Source organism: Camelus ferus, chromosome 12, assembly GCF_009834535.1.
Source record: "Camelus ferus isolate YT-003-E chromosome 12, BCGSAC_Cfer_1.0, whole genome shotgun sequence".
Classification (NCBI taxonomy): domain Eukaryota; kingdom Metazoa; phylum Chordata; class Mammalia; order Artiodactyla; family Camelidae; genus Camelus; species Camelus ferus.
Genome location: NC_045707.1, coordinates 60,764,796 through 60,789,633, shown reverse-complemented (window position 1 = coordinate 60,789,633; position 24,838 = coordinate 60,764,796). Strand labels below are relative to the sequence as shown.

At 33.7% G+C, this 24,838-nt stretch overlaps 1 protein-coding gene and 1 long non-coding RNA gene across 9 annotated transcripts in view; one reads left to right on the top strand and one right to left on the bottom strand.

Annotated features, from left to right (window-relative positions):
• The first annotated feature begins 14 nt into the window (after nucleotides 1-14).
• Nucleotides 15-24,557, top strand: LOC106730440. Its single transcript, XR_001366902.2, has 3 exons — nucleotides 15-272; nucleotides 21,772-21,867; nucleotides 24,286-24,557. It is a non-coding gene; the product is annotated as an uncharacterized LOC106730440 (long non-coding RNA).
• OSBPL8 (oxysterol binding protein like 8) overlaps nucleotides 1,776-24,838 on the bottom strand; it is a 133,800-nt gene continuing 110,737 nt past the window's right edge. For 7 of the 8 annotated variants that reach the window (XM_032493725.1, XM_032493724.1, XM_032493726.1 and 4 more), the window contains 10 exons: nucleotides 23,880-23,976; nucleotides 23,107-23,205; nucleotides 18,141-18,238; nucleotides 16,307-16,396; nucleotides 14,930-15,066; nucleotides 13,151-13,336; nucleotides 12,710-12,797; nucleotides 9,617-9,722; nucleotides 7,835-7,937; nucleotides 1,776-6,040 (listed from right to left, as the gene is read on the bottom strand). In XM_032493725.1, coding sequence (XP_032349616.1) covers nucleotides 5,908-6,040; nucleotides 7,835-7,937; nucleotides 9,617-9,722; nucleotides 12,710-12,797; nucleotides 13,151-13,336; nucleotides 14,930-15,066; nucleotides 16,307-16,396; nucleotides 18,141-18,238; nucleotides 23,107-23,205; nucleotides 23,880-23,976 — 1,137 coding nt within the window. In that variant the 3' untranslated portion in view covers nucleotides 1,776-5,907. Of the gene's footprint in view, nucleotides 6,041-7,438; nucleotides 7,587-7,834; nucleotides 7,938-9,616; nucleotides 9,723-12,709; nucleotides 12,798-13,150; nucleotides 13,337-14,929; nucleotides 15,067-16,306; nucleotides 16,397-18,140; nucleotides 18,239-23,106; nucleotides 23,206-23,879; nucleotides 23,977-24,838 lie in introns of all 8 variants that reach the window. The other variant, XR_004324806.1, reaches the window with a different exon arrangement.

The window sequence follows — 24,838 nt, the reverse complement described above, 5'->3', positions numbered from 1 at the left end:
GAGGCGTTTGCCCTTCCGCCTGCTCACGGAAAAGCCCCGCCGTTCCGCCGATTGGGGCTAGCGGCCCAATAGCCCGCGAAGATAGAAAAGAGCTCGCGATTATCGTGGAGCTGTCCCTGGAGAGGAAGCCGCAAGCCCTTCCCCATCCCCCTAGGTGAATTCATTCTCCTCCAGTGACTTCAGCTGCCACCAAGTCTCTCCGTCTCCCAGGAAACTTTCTCTCAGGAAGTCGGCATGACAGTGGAAGGACTTGGCACCGCGGCTAGAATTCGGTTCGTTCCCAACCCCGGTCAAAAGTTCATTGTTCCGTAGCAAAATCTCTGAATTCGACTCTTACATATTCTGTCCACTCTCCGTCAGCTGTTCTCTTTGAGGATGCAGGACTGATGGGGAGGGCTTAGCCCCGGTCGCAAGCTGCAGGCTTTCTGCCTTCTGCAGGGGGCTTTGCCACATATCCTGGGCTTAGGTGTCACTATGAAACCCTAGCCACCACAGTTTGCTTTTTCTTTAGCAGAGGTGATAGATGTGAAGACTTATTTACGTTGGTGATATACTTTAAAAACACAGTGGCCCAGGATTATTGGACACAATCCGCAGAAAAAAACTTAAGCAGAAAGAACATACTGTTTCATTAAGACGTACACACACTCTTAAGGATGAAATGGTCAAGAGTATGGGCCTAAGATTTAGAGCTGGGTTTGCTGTGACATTCACTATGTGACATTAGCATGTAACTTGTCTTCACTTTTCTCATCTTAAAAAAAAAAGGTGGTAATAAGTAATAGACAAATCTCAAGGTTTTGAGGAGGGTGAGAATGTTTACAAAGCTTTTTTTGTTTTTGCATGGTGCTTGGTACATGCTAAGCACTCAACAAATATTTACAGTATACTCAAATTACTGTGATGTGTCACCACTGTAAGGACCCACTATCTCCACAAGAAAGGAACATTTTGTAAGGTGAAAAAAGTTGATTATCTTAACAACACAACACAGGACACCTATCAGAGTGTGGTCAATATAAGTAAGAAAATTACCTTATAAATGTTTCATTGAGGTTTATCAGTGAGGGACTGTTTTCCTTACCCATTATTCTTTTGCATAGGGCAGGAGAACCCTGTAAGCTCTCTCATTGTCCTCAATAAGAACCAACTGACTTTTGGCCAGAAGCAGCTGAATTCTGAGGAGAGCAAATATGGGAGGGGAGGAGGATGGAGGAAAAGTGAGGAAAACTAGAGAGGAATGATTTCTTGAAACATGCCTGATGTTGACTCAGTATGGACTAATAGGTGATTAGAGGGGGGAAATCTTTTTCATGTGGGCTTTGTATACTTGTGTAATAGCAAGGTTCTTTTTTTTCTTACCCATCACAAAATTTTCAATACACATAGATTCGAGCAGTGGATTATTCCAAACATTTAATATTCTATTTAAGTGTACAGTGGAAAGAGAATGGACACTGAAGTCAAGCATGGGTTCAAACTTGGGCTCACTATCACTCTTCACTGTGTAGCTTTTGGATCATTTAATTTCTCTGAGCCTCAGATTCTTCATCTATAAAATCCAGTTAACTTCCACTTATCTGAAGGTTATTATGAGTATTCAAGAGTGAATATAACGCATCACATAAAGCATGTATTAGGGTTTCTAGCTGTTAAGTCTCTTCCAAGCAAGTCCTTTACCATCCTTCACAACTACTCCCCCAACACAAATTTTTTTTAATTAAAGAACTAAGTAATTTAGTCACCAAATGTTGTATTCAAAGACATTTGATCAGTTTGCTCTTTTTAAAAATTTTATTTAGAATGCCTACTTGTAGAAGTTAGCATCATTTTACAGATCATTAGAAAAGTTCAATTCTTTTGTCTCTGCAAACATTTATAATAGGTTAGGAATAACAGATTAGAAATGTAATACATTACAAAACAGTTACCTAAGACTAGCTGTACATTTACTATGCACCTTAAGGAAAAGAATTTGACAGTGTGCTATACTTACACTGCAGATAACATACTTTTAATCTATTTTACAAAACTGACCAGTGGTAGTGTTTGTATTTATAAATGGCCATTAAACAGGATATTTAACTTAGATGTACAGTTAGCATGCTAAAAAGTGAAAATTTTCAACTGAAGTTCTGTGGCTCATCAGTGGCATTTTTTCTTTAAATTTCAATCTTGTAATACTAAAATAAATTTACATGATAAATGCAGAAAGATAAAATTTTCTAAATATTTTAGAAAGTATATTCACATTCATTTTGTCATGGGTTTCTTGTGGCTCTTCTAAATATGTTAATCATATTAAGAAGACACTGGTCCTATACGATGTTAACAGTCCATCTTTCATTAAAAACTAACAAAACAAGTAGTACATTAAGAGTAACAAAAAGTAAATTAAATATATTAAATTCATTATAAGGTAAACAAAATGAAACCAAATTACATAATAATGGCAGGTTATACATTTTAAAGAATCTCTTTTTCCATGTAGTCAAATATGAGAGAAGTTGAAATGTAAACTTAGTGATTTGTGTGAGAGTGCCCCCCTACCATTGGTTCAAATGGGGAAAATTTCGTATAAATGCTAATTTTAATATTTTATTTCTGTACATTTAACATAATTCAAAAAATCTGCAGTGTCATGTATGGCTCATCAATAATGCCATTATCACTGTATTTCAAACAAAAAACCCCCCAAATATATTCATTGCTCACTAGAAATAATAAACACTGGAAAAAAGGGAATTTTATACATTTGTTTTCTTAAATATTTGACTAACATATTCTTCAAAAAGTTAAAACTGCCTTCCAAAGAATTTTGTGTGTATATGGCACAAGTTGACACCCTAAAACAGTATGAATTCCATCGAAAAGGCACTGTTTACAATACTCAATAATCTGACAAGTCTTCTTCAATGATGTCTGAAAATGAATATATTTGATAGGTAAATAGACAAACACTTATAAAAGTACAGCATTATTGTTTAAATATACTCTAGCTATATAAAAGGAAATAAAGTGACACAGAGAAATGACCCTTTTATGACAAGTAAGCCTATAAATACTCTGAATCATATAGTCCTGTAACACAAAAATGAGGGAAAGTATTTTCTTAAAGGCACAAAAGCATGAATACTAAATGAGGGTTGTATTTTACAAGGCCAACTTTTCAATGGAATGGTGACAAAGATTACACTGTACCTTTATAAGTAATACAGAAAAGTGACATGAAATACAAGTAAAATATCTATTGCTGAAACTTACTTATTTCACATGCCCTATTTATTGTCTTTTCCTGGGCCAGCTACATCTCACTAAATGGTGGATAACTGAAGACACAGTACATTTAACAACTAAAACAGAAATGCACATGTTAATAATTATTACTCATTTCAATTTTCAAGTGAAAAAAAAAGAAAAAAACTGGTCATAGGTCTTAAATCATAGAAACCATCATGAGGCTCTCAGACAACTGGGAACTGTAAATCACAATTTTTATGAACCCATGTGTGAACGAAGATTAATCTCAGTTGGAGAACATTCAAAGTCAATTACATGTATGGCTAAATACAAAGTTAATTATGTAATTTAAAGGATTCACATACTAACTCTAATATAAGCACTGATCTAAAAACTAAGCCACCAATTCCTGAGTTTTGTGTTCAGTTCACAGAAAGGAAGTCATATAACTAAAAGCATAAGAAGACTATGACTATTAGATTAGATATATGCTTTCAGTGTATATGAAACAGTCATGAGTAGCCCTGCTTTTTCTCATGAAACAGTTTTTGATTCCTTGAGTAATAAGAACCCATAACATGTGCCTTAAAAAGAAAATTTAAAAATAAAGAAAGTAACTACCTCTCCAGTCTTAGAAGATAACCATACCAATAAAACACCATTTATACCAAACAAAAGTTAATACAAGTGGATAAGACTAAAACCCCATAGGGGAATTATCAACCAAAAAATGTAAGTTTTCAGGGTTTAATGATGAAATTATTTTTGTGATCAGCCAATCAATATATATAAATTAATACTAATTTAAACCATAAAAAAGGATCAAATTGTACAATATTTACAAAATATTATATATCAATGAAGAGGCAGTTGAGTATAACATTGGTAACAGAAAGTGAGTACAAAAATTATATCAAGTATGGGTACAAACAAAAACCCCACCTGTTCTACTGTAATCATATTATACTTATACTAGGTGTAGGTATATTTTACTTATGTTTTAATCAATTTAAAAAATGTTTCACATGTATGTATGAATACAGCATTGTTTTGCCAAAAATACGTGGGAAATGGCTATTCATAAAAACCTAAGGATACTTAAGATAGCTATATTGGTTAGGAGGAAAAAAGCAGGCTCTTTTTTTAAAAATCATTTTGTTTTCATAATTTAGCAATCATTCCTTGATTTTATCCTCACCATGGCATAAGTAGTTGATTGTAATTTTACTAGTGTCTCTCAGTCTCTTAGTCAAAGGCAAGTGTAGCAATAGCAGTTATTCTCTCTGACCTTCATTCTTATTAGAAAATCGACTTTCAGAATTCTAAGATACCTCTTACAACATGTTCCTAAGCTTAACTACTTAGCAAAAATTGCTTTTGAAGGCTATAAATATTTATGTAAAAACAAAGTAAAAATATTAAACTGAAAAAAAATAGGAAAGGAGTTTGCCTGAGCCTGAACAAAAGGAATCTTAAGGAATTGTGATTTTGCCACAGAATGCAGTTACTAAGAAAGAGGAGGATAATAAAGAATTAACTTCAGAACTTGACGTTCTTCTTAGATGCTGAACTTATTGCACATTTTAAAGAAACCAATTTTAATGTACACATAAATGCCACCACACGAAGTGTCTTTTCTTATCGCCCTTTTCTTATTTGGCTTTTGAAGTAAAATATTGGTTATAATTTTGTTTCTATTCTACTTCACTGAACACACTAGGAACATGAAAGCTAAAATAAGTGTTTCATAGTGAAAAATCATGAATATTAGCATTTCATATGCCCTATAAACATCTCTAGAATTTGGCCTATGTTACTGGACCAACTGAGTTTAAAAAAACAAAAAAGAAAAAAGGACAGCAATGAAGCTTGACCACACTTTTAAGGGGGTAATATAGGTATAATAAGAAAGATATAGTCACTAGATCCAAGTAGCTACATACCAGTGTTTTTGTTGATGTAGACGTAAGTATATTTATAGCTGTATCTATAAATATTAAATTCTTGGGGTTAAAAAAACTCTTGTGTAAACTTTTAAAAAAGCAATTTGCCACCTTCTCTCTCAATATATCAATTTTGACCATGCTTTTTCCTTTTTTTTATTCCTGTTTCTAAGAAGACAATTGATCTGGATGCTTTGGAAATGGTTTTTTGTTTTTTTTTTAACAGTACAGTATACTGAACTATTTATGTCTATTATTCCATCATTTCCCATTCTGTAATTACTTATTGATAAAAGTTTTGTGCCTATTTTATGAAGAAAACAGATTGCTATACATATATTTGTAAGACTGATAGCATTTTTGTCATGAACAACATTAATGCTGTATATTGCAGAACATAAACATACTATAGACTACAAAGACTAAGGTATATGTAAGACACACTTGTGTATACATGTGGATTTATTATACTCACATGTAGACACATTCTCACAAAAGCTAGAAATGTTCTGGCACTTAACACACAGCTCACTTTAATAACCAAATAGAATAGCTCTTATTTCACGTTAAGGATAAAAGGTATGAAAAGTCAACACTTCTACATTTATCTCTATGGTTTTCTGTTTTAGAAATATTATGATGTTTTAATAAAGACCAAACCAACTCCAACACTGGTCCCACGTGAAATCTGATCATTCCAGTTCACTGATTCAACTGTAAAGAACTACTTAAACATGAAGTTTATTATGACTTGAAGCAAAATCAGGAGGAAAATGATGAAGTAGTCTTTCTGTTGCAGAAAATAATCCGTGGCAGGTGTGCTTGAAATTAAATGATTTCGAAGAGCCATAATATTTCTATAAAAACAAGCAAAAAATTTAATAACTATCAAAAATGTTAGCAGAGAACTCACAATTTGATATATGGTCACAGAATTCAATTGTATAAAGTTTAATCAATTACTACCACCTGAACAGGGAGCTAAGTATGCTATGTGGAACCATTATTAGGTCTTGCCAAAATCTTTATTCCACACTGTACCAAATATATTACTTAATGATTAGTATTAAATGTACTTTTAAAATTTTGATGACATAAAATATATCACCTTCTTTGTTATGACAGTGCTTTTAAAACAACAATTTTGCTTCTTAGTTGGCCCACTAGAGTTCTTTTATCTTTACTTTAGGGAGACAGAGTTGGAGAAAAATCCTAAATTTACCAGGAAAAAAATAATACAACAGATTTCATGACATTCCTAACTTGAAGAATATTTGTTCTATAGGCATTTTATATGCTAACAAAAATAAAATGTTAGTTTAGTCATGAAATGAGCTTATATGACTCTCATGCCACTCTAAATGCTTTTGGTTAAAAAGAGCTGATTAGTGAAGACCTCTTCCTTTTCTGGGTTCCTTTAAAGTGTTTTACCAGTAGAAAGAAAGGAGGCAAAATGGACAAGTAGGCTCATTAATTTATAAATATAATTAAATCAGGAAACTTGAGCACTTTTGTATAAGGGCTGATGATACCAACATGCAGAAGACATGCTCCCTGCTCTAAAGGAGCTAATGGCCAATTGGAGGTTGTGGGAGAGGAGGTAGGAGTAAACAGACATGCATGATAACAACTCTGTGGTGTGGTAAGCACTCAAAAAGACTACGTATGGGAAGCCATGCAAGCCAAGTGGAGTGATTAATAACTCGACAGGGCAGGGTGAGTGACTTAAGGTGTTACAGAAAGGATGGCATTTAAGTTATGTTCTGAAGGATAAACAGGGATTTTCTTGTTGGGCAGGGTGGGAGGAAGGGCAGTCTAAGAACTGGATTCTGTGTGGGTAAAGGTGTAAAGGTCCAGAGAGAGTACAGTATGTTCTGGAGATGTGAGGGGTTTCATAGGGCTAGAGCATGGGATAAATGTAGAGGACTGGCAGGAGATGAGGCTGCAGATGAAAACAGCAACTAAATATAAGCCATTAAGGTCACCAAGAACAGAACATCTAGCACTGAATGCTAAATTCACAAAATCAGGTTGGCTAATGTTAAAGAATATTTAACAGCTGATACAGCAATGAGAGACAACTAGTCTGAACTCATGCTAGCCTTAGCAATGGAGCAGGATCAGGACCCTTTCCCTTCCAAGGAACTTCCTGAAGTGTCAAGACCTTTAGTTGCTGGATCATGGGGAGGTGAGTGTGGGGAAGGGCCTGGAGTGCAAAAGGAACACTCGAAGGTCTCAGGGTAGTGGCTACTTACCCACTGTTATGGAAGCATTTCAGTATTTCAACAACTGTTGCATTCCAATTAAAATTAACCACGTACAAAGGAGACTGGAAGCCTTTGTGAACCAACTTTCTCGAAAACTGCCCCACTTCCACATCCAATCCAGCTACACTCCAGTATGCTACAGCAATAAGATGAAGAGATTCTACTTCTAATCTCACAGATGAGGAAAAAAACCTTCTTGCCTCCCCCAGTATTTTAGTGCTGAAGGAATTTCCTGAGTTTCAGTAATCGGGTGACAGAAGCCAAGGTTCTCTTTTAGCTTCGTGATGTTATAAAAATGTAAAGTTTGCATAGGATTTCCTATGTAGCAGGAGTCTTAGCTACTCCTCTGTACTCAGATGAATAGTCACTGTCAGTATATATTACCTTTTAATTTCTTCCTGTGTTTGTTTTATAGATTCGATGGAAGTCTGAATGTCTCCCAGTTCTATCCCTTTCTTTCTTCTTGCACTTGGTTTTACTGATTGAGCTAAAAAGACATTTGGAATAAAGTTAATAAAAATAATGAACATATTTAATTGTAAACAATCTACATTTCAGATTAATAATTCTCATGTAATAAAAATTTTCCTAGGCATTATTTTTATGGCTTAGAGACTCATGTACTACTAGTAATAAGTAATAGTATGCATTTTTGAAGTTTCAATCATATTTCTAAACTAGAACACTACAGATAAACTTAAAGCAACCATGAATTAGTTAAATTTTGGATGGAATCAGTTTTATTTTTCTAACCAATTAAAATAGACAAAAATATTTCTTTAAAATACACATATTAATTTTGGGAAGGTATTATTCTCTTCTGTCTCCTGCCCATTTGCCTACATCTGAAGAAGTCAGCTTTTTGAGCTCCCCTTTCAGTTTTTTATTAATTGTCAATGTTATCTTTATTTCCCCAGTCATCCAACCTTTAAACCTTTTCAGTTGGTTTTAATATCTCTTCTACAAATTTCATTGTCAACCAGCAAAGTATGTGGGTATTTTTTTTTTTTAAATCCCTTCTCATATCCATTACTTCCTTTCCATTTTTGTTCAGATCTTAACTTCTCTCCAGATCTCAGCTCTCTCATTTGTCAAACAGGAATAATAATATTCAACTTCACATGGTTGTAGTAAGGTGTTTAACATCCAGTTTGGCACACATTAAGTACTCAATAAATGCCAGCTGACACGTTACAGGTAAGCTAGTTGAGTGGATAAGAGAGTGAATTAAGGAGCCAAAATATCTGCATATATAACAGATAATATACTGCCTTATGGGATATACGGCCTTGGGGAGTTTAACCTTGCGCATGTGGTACCATGTTACTCCTGCTTTTAAAACTTGATTCATTTTATTCCTCTTTTACTCCAGTATCTTGTCCACCACCCACATCCTTCAAGCCTAGACTGCTATAATCAATTAGAAATTCTAAGTAATTCACCAGGGTTCCTCTTTATGAACCTTCTCTCAAACTGAATTCAGTTCCCCTTCCTTTAAACCCTTTACTATTTGTCATCTACTAGTTTCTTAGCACTTACCATTTATTCACCTGTAGTATTATCTCTGTAAAAATGAACTCCCCAGCTTAGTGTGAGCTTAGTAGAGACTACGGCTTTTAAAAAACTATTTTTTATAATGTCTCAGACGTTACCTTAATGCTTGATTATACCTCAGTGTAGTTCAACATAGTTTACACATTATCTGATTGAACAAGAATGGCACACTAGTTAATTGAATTCATTATTTTGATATAGTTATATTTTTGTTTGTCTGTGACTTCTAAATACAATAATTTATTATGAGAATGAAAAACTATTGAAGCATGAAACAGCCCAAAGCTCAAAAAATGCTGCCTGCACTGAATCTAGGAAACCATCAATAATTTTTCAGAAGCTAACAAGGAATAAGAGCTAGTACTACAGTGTGGCTGTTGATTTACATGTTTCCCCCTTTTTCACTTCCCATGTCTCTACCTTGTGTCTTGGTCTTGAAATTTACCTATAATCCAAAATAGCTTTTTTTGCACATCATCCTTGCTCCCACCAAAACTTACAAATCTTGACTTAATATGAAAAATCATTTCCACATATCAAACATAGTTAATAGTAATATCCTTTAAAAACTTTAGACTCTTACAGTGAATAGTCTGCAATAAATATTTTTACCTTCACTTCCAGATGAGTCCTGGATGTCAGGTTCTGGGGAGGAATAGCCTTTTGCCACTTTCTTCTGTTGCCTGGTTGGCTTATGTTTCATTTTTGGGACACTAACCTGAAAAAAAAATTGTGCTATTACATGAATTTGCACTGAATTTTGTATTTAAAGACCCACGTTATACAGCCGTCAAAACTCTTCATGGGCACAATATTTAGAAATAAAAACAAAGATTAAATAGTCTAATTAAAATTTAAATAAGATGTGATACACTTATACAAACTATTTAATTTTAATAGGAAACATTAATTTGGCACAAACATCAAAGAGTATAAGAAAATGTACAATGAAGAGGTTCCCTCCCACACCTGACCTGTATCCACCCAGTCTCTCCCCCACTAAAAAGATACTGCTATTTGTTTATCCTTCAAGAGACATATTTATGCACACACAAATATGAATACAGACACCCCACTTTTTTAACTGTATGAGTTAGTAAATCTGGTTGAATGTTAAGTAATAGTGTTCTTTTAAAACCATACTTATCTTGTTCCCAACATTAGAAACATTCTCACTGAAGATGTTGGGTTTCCAATAAAATTATTTAGATTGCTTACTTTTAATAATGTCTGGATAATGTAGAATGCATCATATAATAAATGGGAATGGTATTATTATTTTGCAGAGTGTAATTTAAACTTACTGAAAAATGTGAGTAAGATTCAAAAGTACATTTAACCATCAGTTAGGATTAAATGTTCCTTAGAATAAAAAAAAAATGCAAGAGAAGAAATCAGAATCAAAAGGGCAAGGTAATTTATACACTTAGAAAAACAAGGAACCAATGGTCAGAAGTCTTTAACTCTTTTCTTACCTGTTCACTGTTCTAAATCAGCATTATCTATTTATCTATCTATATTAGGAATTATATACCTATTCCTTGAAATAATTTTGTAAAATCTTACTCAAGTGCTTAAAATTAAAGTAAAATTTGTATTGTTTTATTACAGAAAATAAATAATAAGGCAGGTTCTGGATTCAGCCTAACACTGTGCCCTCCTACTTAACCTCATGGAAACTTAAGATTTTATAACAGTTAGAATCTAAATCCATATTCTTAGAGTAGTTTCAAATTAGAGATTAATAGAGACTGATGAGAAGTTATTTAAAATGAGAAAGGGAGTCAGTACTATACTGTTTTGATTACTGTAGCTTTGTAATAAGTTTTGAAATCAGAAAGTGTGAGTGTTCCAACTTTATTCTTCTTCAAGATTGTTTTGGCTGTTCAGGGCCACTTGTAATTCCATATGAATTTGAGGACTGATTTTTCCACTTCTGTAAAAAAAAACTATTGCAATTTTGGTAGAGATTGCATTGAATCTGACTGATAGATTCATAGATTGATAGATTGCTTTGGGTAGTATTAACAACTTAACAATATTAAGTTTTCTTACCTAAGAACACAGGACTTCTCATTTATTTAGGCCTTCTTTCTTTTCAACAATGTTTTATAGTTTTCAGTGTACAAGTCTTTTACCTCCTTGGTTAAATTTATTACTAGGTATTTTATTCTTTTATATAGGACTGTAAATTGAATTGTTTTCTTAATTTCTTTTTGGAATTTGTCCATTGCAGGTGTATAGAAACACAACTAATTTTTGTATGTTCATCTTATATGTTACAACTTTGTTAAATTCATCAGCTGTAGTAGCTTTCTTATGGATTCTTTGGGATTTTCTATGTGTAGGATCCTGTCATCTGTGAACAGAGGTAGCTTTACTTCTTCACTTCCAATTTGGAAGCCTTTTGTTTGTTTTTCATGTCTGACTGCCCTGACCAGAATTTCCAGTGCAGTGGTGAAAGTGGGCACCTTTGTCTTTTTCTTGATCTTAGGGGGAAAGTTTTCAATCTTTCACCACTGAGTATACTGTTAATTTTTTAAATTCTGAAAGGGTCTTAGATTTTGTCAAATACCTTTTATGTATCAACTGAGATGGGCATGTGATATTTCACCTCATTCTATTAATGTGATGTATTGCATTGATTGATTTTTCTTATTAAACTATGCTTGCATTCATGGGATAAATCCCACTTAGTGTATGATCTTTCTAATGTGTCATAAGATTTAGTTTGCTAGTATTCTGTGGAGGATTTTTACATCTATATTTATAAATAATATTGGTCTGTAATTTTCTTCTTTTGTGGTATCTTTTGGTGGCTTTGGTATTAGGGTAATGTTGACCTCATAGCATGGGTTAGGAAGTGTTCCCATGTTTTTTTGGAAGAGTATGAGAAGGACTGGTGTTTGTTTTTCTTTAAATGTTTAATCCACCAGTGAAGCCACTTAGTCCTAGACTTTTCTTTCTTTGGAGGATTTTGATTACTGAATCAATCTCTTAACTTGTTAGAGGTCTGTTGAAATTTTCTATTTCTTTTTGAGTCAGGTTATGCATTATGTGGGGGTTTTCAATGCTCTCTCTCCCCAGACTTTTCTCCTTACAAGGTCTATTGTATATTTTAATGGTAATCTTTTGTCCCAGGTATCTGCAGGTTGTTAGTTTGGCTTGCAGTACTTCCAAGCAATGTCTGCAGCCTTTCTGGCTGAGCTCTGAGTTAGATGAAACAGAGATGTATGACCTGTGTAGAGCCTTCAGGTGGCCCCCCGACAGGTTACAACAGACATACATAACAATTTGTTCATAAGGTCTGCTCTACTCCCTCTGGAACCAGGGCTCAAACTGGGAAATGTGGGGGCCCTTGAAGACTGCCACTGCACCAGGGCGGAATTATGACAAGAGCAAGTAAAAATGCCATAAAGTTTTCTTGCGGCTTTGAAGTTACCTTTTTCTTGATTCAGCACTCACTTAGTTGCTGCAAACCTCTGACAGCTTTCCAGAGTTCTGGCAAATGTGGCTATGACAGTTTCTGCTGGCTTTTTAACTTTTCTTTGAGGAGACAAGAGCTTCAAGCTGCCTACCTTGTCATTTTTCTGACCTAAACTTTTAAAATTTTGAAGCCAAATTTTATATGTTTGTGGCCAGAGATACTAAGGAGTTAAAAAATTTATATGCCTAGCAAATCTAGTTACATTTTTTATTACATACCATTGGAGTCCGATGTTTCACTTTGGTCTGGATAACACCATCTTTTTCAAACTGTATCATATCATTAAGTGGGTCCCATGGTCGAGTACTACATAAATGAAAAAACACCATTTGTTTAATGACTAAGCAAAACACTCAAAAACTTTAAAATAAACTTTCTATTCCATGATTAGATTTTCATCGGTAATTATAAATCTAGCTATAAGATTAAGATTTGTCATACCTAATCTTCTGATCCTCAGCTTATTTTATAGGCTAACTACTATGGAGACAAATTTAAAACTATTTAAACTACTATGATGGAGTCAAGTGTAAAATCTCACACTAATATATATATATATGGCTTAATAAAAAAATTATTTATACTAACATTAAAAAATCTAGAAATGAAGGCAAAAAACTATGATATATTGTTTGTAATATACTTTTAAAATTACTTACTCTGCAAACTTGTAATGCCATTCTCCTGTGAGTGGGTCAAGTTCAAATAACTTGCATGTCCACTCTTCATTTTTTGTTTTCCGATCTTTGGCAGCTTGTCTTTGAGCTTCTTCTAAAACATACTTTTCTTGAGTAGCTTCTGTTTGGTCTTTGGCATTTATAGCTCTTGTCACCCGCTGCCAGAGTCTGATACATGTGCAAAAATAATATTAAAAAAGCAACAGAAAATCAAATCTACATAGAATAGGCTTGAATCCTATTGAGAGAAAATGATACCTGTGTGGGTTTTTGGCTTTGACAAGGCTTATGCTTAGATGCTTAGAAACAAGCCAAGATATAAAAAGTGATGCCTTGAGTAGAGAGAGGCAGTGGAGACCATTTTTCTTCCCTGGCAAGGAAAATTTATTACATGGGTTCTTAAATATATGGAAACAAATGGTGCTGACTCAGAATGATAGAAATGTAATGAAGGTTCGAGAATCTAATTTTTAACAAGCTCCCCAGATGATTCTTGTACACACTGTTTAAGATCCACTGGCCTCAAAGATCCAAAAGTGTAATGCCATGTTTCTCAACCTTGAATGGAGGATTTGTCAGGGAATTTTAAAAATCAGACTCTCTGGAAGTGGGCCCAAGCATTTTTTTTCAGTGTTTCCTAGGTGATCTTTATTTGCATCTAGTGTTAAGAACCACTAATTTAACAGAAAAGACCATCGAGGTAAAATACTTTCCCCCACTAAAGTTTAGTTTTTTTATTAGATAAATAAAAATATATCTATTATCTACCCATTTGGGACAGCTTGTTGGGACTGAAAGAACAAAAGCTATGGAACCAGATAGACCTGGATTTAATCCTAGATCTGCCACGTCTTGGCTGGTGAACTTAAAGTTACTTGTCTAAGACTCATCCTCATCTTTAAAATATTTAAACTTATATACATGTCTCAAAAATGCTGCATGCTTTGGCATAGTTTCACTTCGGACGGAGAGCATCATGTGGTTACAGCTGAAACAGAATTTTTAGAACTGCTGCATACTCATTCTCCTATCTTTGACAACCTCAATTTTGAGTATAGAAGGAAAGTGCACACAGACTTGAATCCTCCTGAGAAGAGAATGATACGCATGTGGAAACATGTAGTAAGGACTGAACTGCATAATGTGTATAAAGTACCTAATATAGTGTCTCTCACGAAGCAGAGCCCTTCTCCTAACATGGAGAAAGAAGTGTAAGAGTACCACTGGGCAGTGTGGATACAGTATTTTTGATGTAAGAGATGGAGCAAGAATTTCTTGATTTAAGAACAGAAATTACGGCTTTATTTATTCCCCAACTAATATAAATCCTCTAGAAGCCAGTGGCATTATTCTTGTATTTTAGAAAATAAAACAGAAGTAGATTTTGTTTTACATGCCTAACCCACCTAGAGTTCTATATGACTACCCCAGGTTAAAAAACAGCTGCCAGATAAAAACTAAGAGTCATTAATTAGTCCCATAACTTTATGTAAACAAAACAGAAGTTGTTCTTCTTTTTTTAAAATAGGCCCTGGAGCAGATAAGATCAGAAAGAAAAAAATAGGACACTTTAGTTTACAGATGCAGAAAAGCAGCGTGATTTGTATTATAATAATTTAACATTCACATATACCAAAAAAGAATCCAATTACATTCTGCAAATATTAAACTATTTTGCTGAGTTAACATACGACTGAAGACAGGGAAAAGCAACCACACTGTTAAGGGATTGCAAAACATACTCTGAATTGTTATACTTACTTCTCTGATTCAAAATCTCCCTGCTCTTCAAATTTCACAGTGTGTCTTATTAATCTCCACTGCTTAATGTCTGGTGTTGGATTCCAGAAGACCTCTGAATTATCAGTCTTTTTGTCATTAATAAAAACTTCACTATCCTATATTTAAAGAAATTAAAAATTAATGTAAAGAATTATCTTTATTTAAAAGGGAATTATATAGTTTAGTAATAAGGTAATAATTTCTTCTGATACTTAATCCCACAATGAAATACATTTTCTAACAGCCTCAAATCTCATCATCCTTATAAAAACAGTAAGATTAAATATATAATACTTGTCATTTTAAAAAATTGGTTGAATACACAGAAAGTTTGTAAGATTTCAAAGTTTCACTCAATAAACAAATTTTAGACAATTACATGCAAAGCCTCAACAACCATCTCCGAATTGTCAAAGTAGAGCATAGTGTTTGCTTTAGCTACAATGAGATGCTGCAGACTATGTATTCTATGTATGTAGAAAAACCAAAGAGCCTTTCTTAGCATTAAAAATTTGAGCAGTGTTCTAAATTTCATTTTAAAAAAGACAGTTTTTATCTTTGTTCCAAATGATATTCAGATAGAAGTAAATCTTAAAAATTAATAGAGTATATGTGGCCTCTTAGATGAATCTCTGGATCCATTTTCATTTTCTCATATTTTTCATCATCTTCTGATTATAATGCAGAAAATAGCATATAGCAGTGTTTACGGTGAGAGTGCATTTGGTAGTAGCACGATATGATCCTTTTTATTAATTTAAGCACCTCTTAATAAAATTACATAAATGTGAATTTAGGTCAGCAGAAAAATAAATAAAAGCCATTGCTCTCAAAAACTGCTATATCCTTTCCATGTTCCTCAAAGGGAAATATAATTCCAAATGGAAATGCCTCTTTCATCTGATGAGAGGCCGTATACTGCTGTGTGTAAAAGCACAGCTCTGGAGCCAGAGTGCCTGGCTGGAATTCTTACTCCACCACTTTGATCAACTTATTTAAACTCTCTGTGCCTCAGTGTCCTCCTCTGTAAAATGGGAACACTAATAATACCCACCTCATTGGGTTATTATATTAAATATTAAATGAGTTAATATAAATAACATTTTTAAACAATGTAATACCTGGTAAGTGATATATGTTAGCTATGTTTATTGATTTAAAGTTTTGGAAAGATAAAATATGTAACACTAAATACTCCTGATGGCAGATTAATACCAAAGTATTTATTAAGTTAGTTTATATTGAATAGTGATGTTTTTAGCAATGAAACAAGTGAACTTACAATAAACTGCAATTCTTAACTTTCTCCCACAGAATAAAATTGTTTTTGTAAAGCTATAATATAAAAATACTTACCCAATGTCCTTCCAAAGTAGCTAAGACTTCTTTTCCCAGTTTTAGTTTCCCTGATATTTGATTAACACAGTCACTACTACCTAGAAATGGCTTTTAAAAGAAAAAATGTTGAAAAAATATTTTACTTTTAACTTATACTTACATACAACGCAGACAAAAAACAACCAAAAATAGTAACTGTACAGTTACAGTGCTGTTGAAGGCACAAATGATGAAATACTGACTCAAAATTTAGTCAGAAATGTTCAATAGAAATAAATTTAAATTTGTTGCTATGGAAAATGTAGGTAAAAACAGACTATGTGAAGTCCAAATAAACATATTAAGAAAGATCACACTGAAGTAACTGACTTGTATCCTGTGCTCTCTCTTGACTCTATCAATGTTGCAATATTTTAAACAATAAGAAGTCAGTAAACATAAGATACTTACCTCATCTATTGAAAGAAATAGCAACTCCCTCTTTAAAACAATACCCAACCAAAAGTTTAAAAACTTCCAAAAATTAAATTATAAGGAATATATTATTATATCGCCTTACTGATGTCTCTCCTCACTGACAAAATTTTGATGCTCCAATCTAATCCTTAAAGGTATCATAAATTACTTAAAGCCTCTTCAGTCATGATTTTCAAATATCATTATCACCATACAAGTGAAAAATTTGCTAAGAAGAAAAAAAAATCAAAGGGGATTGCATCAAATAATACTTGAGATCCTTTTTATTAGAGAAAAGATGCTGATTAGCTGGATATCAATATAGGAACAATTTAGTTGTAAATATTAAATGATTCACAGAAACATTTTTATCTAAACAATGTACTGTTCAACACCAACAAAAGACACTGTGAAAATGTCTTATACTTCTCTTTTACACCGAGGCAGATGGAATTTTCCAAAGATGGCCTCAGTAATAGCTACCCTCCCTCCTTCAGCCCACATGCTCTTCCTCAGTGAGATCTTGTCATCCTCTCATTGAGAAGTGGGGTCTACATCCCTTCCTCTCGAATTTAGGTGTGTTTATAACTCTTCAACTAGTAGAGGACCATGGAAGTGATACAATTTGACTTCTGAGGCTAGGTCTGTACAGCAGTGCAGTTTCTGCCTTGCTCACAAGAACACGTGCACTTGGAACCCTGAGCTGCCAAGAAGTCTGACTACCTTAAGGCTTCCATGATATGAAGAAAACAAGTCACATGGAAAAGTCATGCATACAGGTGCTCAGATCTGCAGTCCTAGTTTTTTAGTCATCCCCACATGACTTACATGTCATCAGACATGGTAAGCCTTCAGTTGACACCAGGCCCCAACTGTTGAGTTTCTTGTGGCCTGCAAGTCTTCCTAACTGTGGCCCCAGACATTATGTAGCAGAGGTAAGTCATCCCCAATATGCCCTGTCCAAACTCTCAACCTGTAGAACCCCTGAGGATCAGAACATAGTTGTTTCTATGCTTGCGAGTTGTAGAGTGAATTGCTAGGCAGAAGCAGTAAGTAATATAACTCTTGACTTAGTGTACACAGCTGTAGCTTATGCCGATACATCTTTTTGGTATTCTCTAAAGCAATATTTCAATTTTCTAAGAAATTTCCATTCATTCACTTCTTAAATCTCATCTCCTATATAATCTCCTGTATAATACCAACAGTTTTATTAATTAAAATTAAAAACAAAAAATAATGGCTTTCTGTTGATTTGGATCTTCCAAGGCTGCCCCTTCATGAATTCTATATTCTTATAAGTGGTTTTTAATTAGGAACTAAACTGTGGTCTTTGTTCAGTATTTGTAGCACAGCTTCTCTTTATTTAGGTGATAACCTATCATTCTCTACTAACCTTTAGTTTGAATTCAAGTATTGCACTGTATCCAGTTTTTTGACATGTAATATTGACTGTTCCACCAAGCTCAAGTGTCATTGTGCCATAAAGAATTCCTAAAGAAAAAAAAAATTTGGACAAGAGCTTGAAGAGAGACATTGGCTAATAACAAGTAGAACTTTATAATCTAATCTCCTTGTAGGAGAAACTAATAATTCAAGAGGATTCTGTGTCACCCAGTAACAATCTGTAACATACACATAAAGTTGGTTCTGTAGGATTTAAATGGGTAACAGTTGATCCACATTATTTGCAGATTCCATATTTGTAAATTTATATTCTCACTAAAATGTACTAAGTAATCCCCAAATCAATACCCACAGCATTTTTGCAGTCATTCATGGACATGCACAGAGTGGTGAAATATTTGAGTTGTTCAGTGTGCACACTGCCAGCTGAAATCAAACAAGGTGAGACTCTACAGTAAACAAATGTCTTTCTTGCAGTGTATTTAGTGTCACATTTTTCACATATTTGTGCTTTTTGTTGGTGATTTTACTATTTACAATGCCCCCTAAATGTAGTGCTAAATTGCTGTCTGGTGTTCCTAAGCACAGAAGGCTGTGATATACCTTATGGAGAAAACACATGTGTTAAAGTTTAGTTCAGGCATGAGTTAACAGTGCTGTTGGCTATCAGCTCAATGTTTCTTGTGTTGTTGTTTTTTTTCCTTAAATTGAAGTCTATTCAGTTTACAATGTGTCAATTTCTGGTGTACAGCATAATGTTTCAAGCATACATTTACATATATATTCCTTTTCATATTCTTTTTCATTAGTGGTTACTACAAGATACTGAATATAGTTGCCTGTGCTATACAGTATAAACTTGTTTATCTATTTTATATATAGTAGTTAGTATCTGCAAATCTTGAACTCCCAATTTATCCCTTCCCACCCCCTTTACCCTCTGGTAACTGTAAGTTTGTTTTCTATGTCTGTAACTCTGTTTCTGTTTTGTAAATAAATTTATTTGTCTTTTTTTTTTTTAAGATTCCACACATTAAATGATATCATATGGTATTTTTCTTTCTCCTTCTGGCTTACTTCACTTAGAATGACAATCTCCAGGTCTGTCCATGTTGCTGCAAATGGCATTGTTTATTCTTTTTTATGGCTGAGTAGTATTCCATTGTATAAATATACCACAGCTTCTTTATCTAGTCCTCTGTTGATGGACATTTAGGTTGTTTCTATGTTTTGACTATTGTAAATAGTGCTGCTATGAACATTGGGGTGCATCTTTTTTAGAGTTCCCTCTGGATATATGCCCAGGTGTGTGATTGCTGGATCATATGGTAAGTCTGTTTTTAGTTTTTTGAGGAATCTCCATACCGTATTCCATAATGGCTACACCAAACTATATTCCCACCAACAGTGTAGGAGGAGTCCCTTTTCTCCACAGCCTTTTCAGCATTTATCATTTGTGGATGTTTTAATGATGGCCATTCTGACTGGTATGAGGTGATACCCCACTGTAGTTTTGATGTGCATTTTTCTGATAATTAGCAATATTGAGTATTTTTTCATGTGTCTATTGCCCATTTGTATGTCTTCACTGGAGAACTGCTTCTTTAGATCTTCTGCCCGTTTATTGATTGTTTTTTTCTTATTAAGTTGTATGAGCTGTTTATATATTCTGGAAATTAAGCCCTTGTCAGTCACATCATTTGCAAAATTTTTCTCCCATTCTGTAGGCTGTCTTTTTGTTTTGCTTATGGTTTCCTTTGCTGTGCAAAAGCTTATAAGTTTAATTAAGTCCTATATGTTCATTTTTGCTTTTATTTCTATTGCCTGGGGTAGACTGCCCTAGGAGAATATTGCTAAGATTTATGTCAGAGAATGTTTTGCCTATGTTTTCTTCCAGGAGGTTTATAGTGTCTTATCTTATGTCAAAGTCTTTAAGCCATTTTGAGTTTATTTTTGTGTATGGAGTGAGGGAGTGTTCTGACTTCATTGATTTATATGCCACCGTCCAGCATTTCCAACACCGCTTGTTGAAGAGACTGTCTTTTCTCCATCGTATATTCTTGCCTCCTTTGTTGAAGATTAATTGACTGTAAGCATGTGGATTTACTTCTGGGCTTTCTATTCTGTTCCATTGATCCCTATGTCTGTTTTTGTGCCAGTACCATGCTATTTTGATTACTGTAACTCTGTAGTATTGTCTAAAGTCTGGGAGGGTTATTCCTTCAGATTCGTTCTTTTTCTTTGGGATTGCTTTGGCAATTCTAGGTCTTTTGTGATTCCATATAAGTTTTAGGATTATTTGTTCTAGTTCTGTGAAAACTGTCTTGGGTAATTTGTTAAGGATTGCGTTAAACCTGTAGATTGCTTTGGATATTATGGCCAATTTAACAATACTGATTATTCTAATCCAAGAGCATGGAATATCTTTCCATTTCTTTAAATCATCTTTAATTTCCTTAATCAATGTTTTACAGTTCTCTGTTATAAGTCTTTCACTTCCTTGGTCAGGTTTATTCCTAGGTGTTTTTTTTTTTTTTTTTTTGGATGCAATTTTAAAAGTGATGCTTTCTTTACTTTCCTTTTCTGATATCCTCACTGTTAGTGTAAAGAAATGCAACTCGTTTCTGTATGTTAAATTTGTATCCTGCTACCTTACTGAATTCTTTTATCAGCTTTGGTAATTTTTGTGTGGAGCCTCTAGGGTGTTCTATATATATATATATCATATCATCTATAAATAGTGACAATTTTACCTCTTTTCTTCCAATTTGGATCCCTCATTTCTTTTTCTTGTCCAGTGCTATGGCTAGGACTCCAAATACTATGTTGAATAGAATTGGTGAGTGGGCATGCTTGTCTTGTTCCAGATTTTAGCCAGAATGCTTTCAATTTTTCACTCAATGTTAATAAATCAAAAATATATATTTAATAAGGTGTCTTTAAATAGAAACAAGGTTATGTTTCAACTGGTTAGTGAAAATGTGACAAGAGGCTTGCAGGAACCTAACCATGTGTTTCCTTTAAGAGCAATAGTTTAGTATTCATTAATTCAGTGTTTGTTGTGACTTTATAGAACATAAGTACTGCAAATAATAAGAATCAACTGTGTAAGTGAGAAAAATTTTAAAAACTTCCTATTTTGGTTCTTGACTAAAAGTTGGGGAAATTCTGAGTTTGACAAGTTAAACAGGCTATGTGTGTGTGTGTGTGTGTGTGTGTGTGTGTGTGTGTGTGTGTGTATCTGTTCTTGGACTAAACTCTTAAGGCCGCCTTTAATATGAAAATACATGATGTTAATTTTCAAGAGGGGAACAGACTGTGCAATGTTTCTCATACTTATTTGGCTATAGAGTTCTTATTTTATAAAACAATTTGAGACTGCTGATTTGGGGAACATATTTTAGAAAATACACAAAGGTAGAAAATAATCATTTCCTGTGCTTATTCACAAGGGGTTATATAGCCCTTCTTTTTTTCATGCAATACAAACATTGCTATAAAAAAATTATTCCCTGTTGCTATTTGGGTATGGCATTAGGTATCCATCTGTATAAAATATTTTATTTATTCCAAATTATATAAAACTTAAAAATATATTTCTTATCAATTCATGATTTCAGATATTTTACTTCATGCCTATTTCAAGAACCACACATGAAGCTCTAAGAATTATCTAGCCTGAGACCACAAGTTGGCACTCTCATACTTAGTACCAGGTAGGTTCACGGTACAGTGGATGGGAGTCAACAAGCCTAGAGTTTAGTCTCAGCAATCTTACTAACTAACTAGCTGGTTTGGCTTTAGATATTCACTCTCCTAGTTTTTCATCTGTGAAATGAGGCCATATTAAATAATTTCTATGTTTTCATGAATCAGTTCCTAAAATAGAGGATAATTACCCTAAAAAATTATTTGTAAGAAATAGATTGGAAAGGAGGGTACAGATAATGGCCAAGCTGAGTGTTTAAGCTGATGCCCTATAGCATTGCAGTGCAGATGGCAGAGCTGCATGACTGTAGGCAAATTAACCTCTTTGTGCCTCATTTTCCTTGTCCATAAAACAGGAATAATATTGCCTACTTTATAGGGCTGCCGGAATGATTAAATGAGTTTACAAATGTAAAGTGCACAGAATAGTTGGGTGCCTAGCTTGTTGTAAATGATAGTTATTATTTAATATTGTTATCTGCATTATACTAAATAGTGGTGGAAAAGTATAATACATTAATTTTTAAGAAACTGAAAAATAAGGATTAGGAAAAATTTAAAGAACTTAGTACACTGAAAAACAATAAATTAAAATTTTAAAAAGATGTTGTGGTACAAGAAGATGAGTATCACTTTTAAGGATTCTGAAATAATGGGCAGTTTTATCCAATTTTAAAACTTGCAGATAAGGCAAATGAAATTCCATTATTATAAATCAGCCTCTTCCAACTAAAGTGTGTGTCACAAAAAGTCCATTGTGGGTGAATTAATTCACCATAGAAATAATGAGCGGATGATAACAATAATCTTAAGTATCTGTAAACCAAGGACACTTTCAAAGGTCTGACTGCATCAATCTCAAAACATAACAAATTACAGCCATATACATTTGCTTTAAAGGAAGGCTTAAGGATAGAAAACAAACTTATGGTTACCAGGGGGGAAAGGGAGTGGGAAGCGATAAATTGGGAGTTCGAGATTTGCAGATACTAACTAATATATATAAAACAGAGAAACAACAAGTTTCTACAATATAGCACAGGGAGCTACATTCAATATCTTATAGTAACCTATAATGAAAAAGAATATGAAAATGAATATATGTACGTACATGTATGACTGAAACATTATGCTGTACACCAGAAATTGACACAACATTGTAAACTGACTATACCTCAATTTAAAAAAATAAATTAAAAAAAAAGAAAGTTTAAGGAAAACCAAACTCAAGTATGGAAAATATTTACCTTTACAATGAGCATATGGCATTGTCATTACATAATCTTCACCTCTGTTCAAGAAAGTTAACCGTGCTTCTCCTTCTAATATTGCAGATAAGGAGTTTCCTGAAATAAATATTGTTTATTAAATTTCACAAAAGTAATTCAACCAATTCAAAACAATATATTTAAGACACCTACCAGATACCTACAGTGGACTGTCTTAAAAAGTCTCAATGTATCCAAATATTTATTTATCTTATGTCCAAAACAGATTCGATCCATATTCCTATTCTTACAAAATGAGTACTTTATAAGGTACTTATTATGTGTTTATTGTGTTACTTTACATGAAGCTCTTAAGAAAAATCTTAAACTGATTATCCCTGGACTATGGATTCTAAATATATTTGTATTCTTTCTCTGTCTATTCAAGGACTAAATAAAAAGATCAACCCCTCAGGTACACTGAGATGGAACAAAAAACCTTAGTAGAGCTAAGCAATACATTATGCACTAAAATGGCTAGCTATAGTGGGCAATCATTATTCTGTCTTTTGATAAGTGGTATTTGTGGCAAATTTACACATATGTGATGAATACTTACATAAAATGAGTTATACCTCTATTTATGAATGGGCAAAGAAAAAAAAAAAAGGTCATTATCCAAGTAAAGATGATACTTAAAATGACATATAAAGTCCCTACTGAAAACATCCCAAGACATTGTCTATATAAAAGCTCACCAGAAAACACTATCTCCCAAAAAAGGGTACAGATTAAGACAAGGGTAAACTCACCATAGAACTTGGACTTAGCCAGGATACTACCACTAAGGCAAAATCCATCTTTTCGGTTACTAACATAAAAGGCAGATATTGGTGGATGATGGGACACCTATTGAACACAGGAAAAAACATAAAATACAATAATATAAGCATACTATTCTGCTATTACCAAAAGTTCAAGCCTTAAAAGTATATTCTAATAATGAATAAGAAGAAACATTTAGTAAGTAGTAAAATTAAATATTGATAATTGTATTGACCAATCTCCAAGATCCCAAGGAAACCCACCTCCTGGTATTCACACCATTAGGTAAGCTTACACTGTACCAAAGTTTGTGTGGAAGTAATAGTATGTCACTTCTGAAATTCGGTTATAATGCAGCATCTACTTTGGTGTCTCTCTTTCTCTCTCTCTCAGATCATTAGCTCTGAGAAGCCAGCTTCCATGTTGTGAACAACTCTATGGAGAGACCTATGTGGTAAGGAACTGAATCTTCTTGTCAAAAGCCATGTGATGAGCTTGGAAGCAGAATCCTCCAGACAAGGTAAGCTTCAGAGGACTGCAAAGCTGGCTGACATCTTGACCTCAACCTCATGAGAGATCCTGAGCTAGAACCACCCAGCTAAATGGCTCATATTCCTGAACCTCACTGTATGAGATAATAAATAAATGTTTGTTGTCTTAAGCCATTAAGTTTTGAGTCTATTATACAGCAATGGGTAACTATTACAGTGGCTATTCTTCATTAGATGACTGAATAAACTGTAGAAAACTAACAGAAGCTTTAACAAAAGTTATTTTAATAATCTAATATTTCGATATGTCTACATCTTATGTTTTTTGAAATGAGACAAAGCTAAAATAAACATTTCTCGAGCTTCTCAACGTAGTGAAGAATTACAGTCAACTAAAATGCAAGATAGTATAACCACTAATTATTAAAAAATTAACATAGATAAGTGGCTTCAAT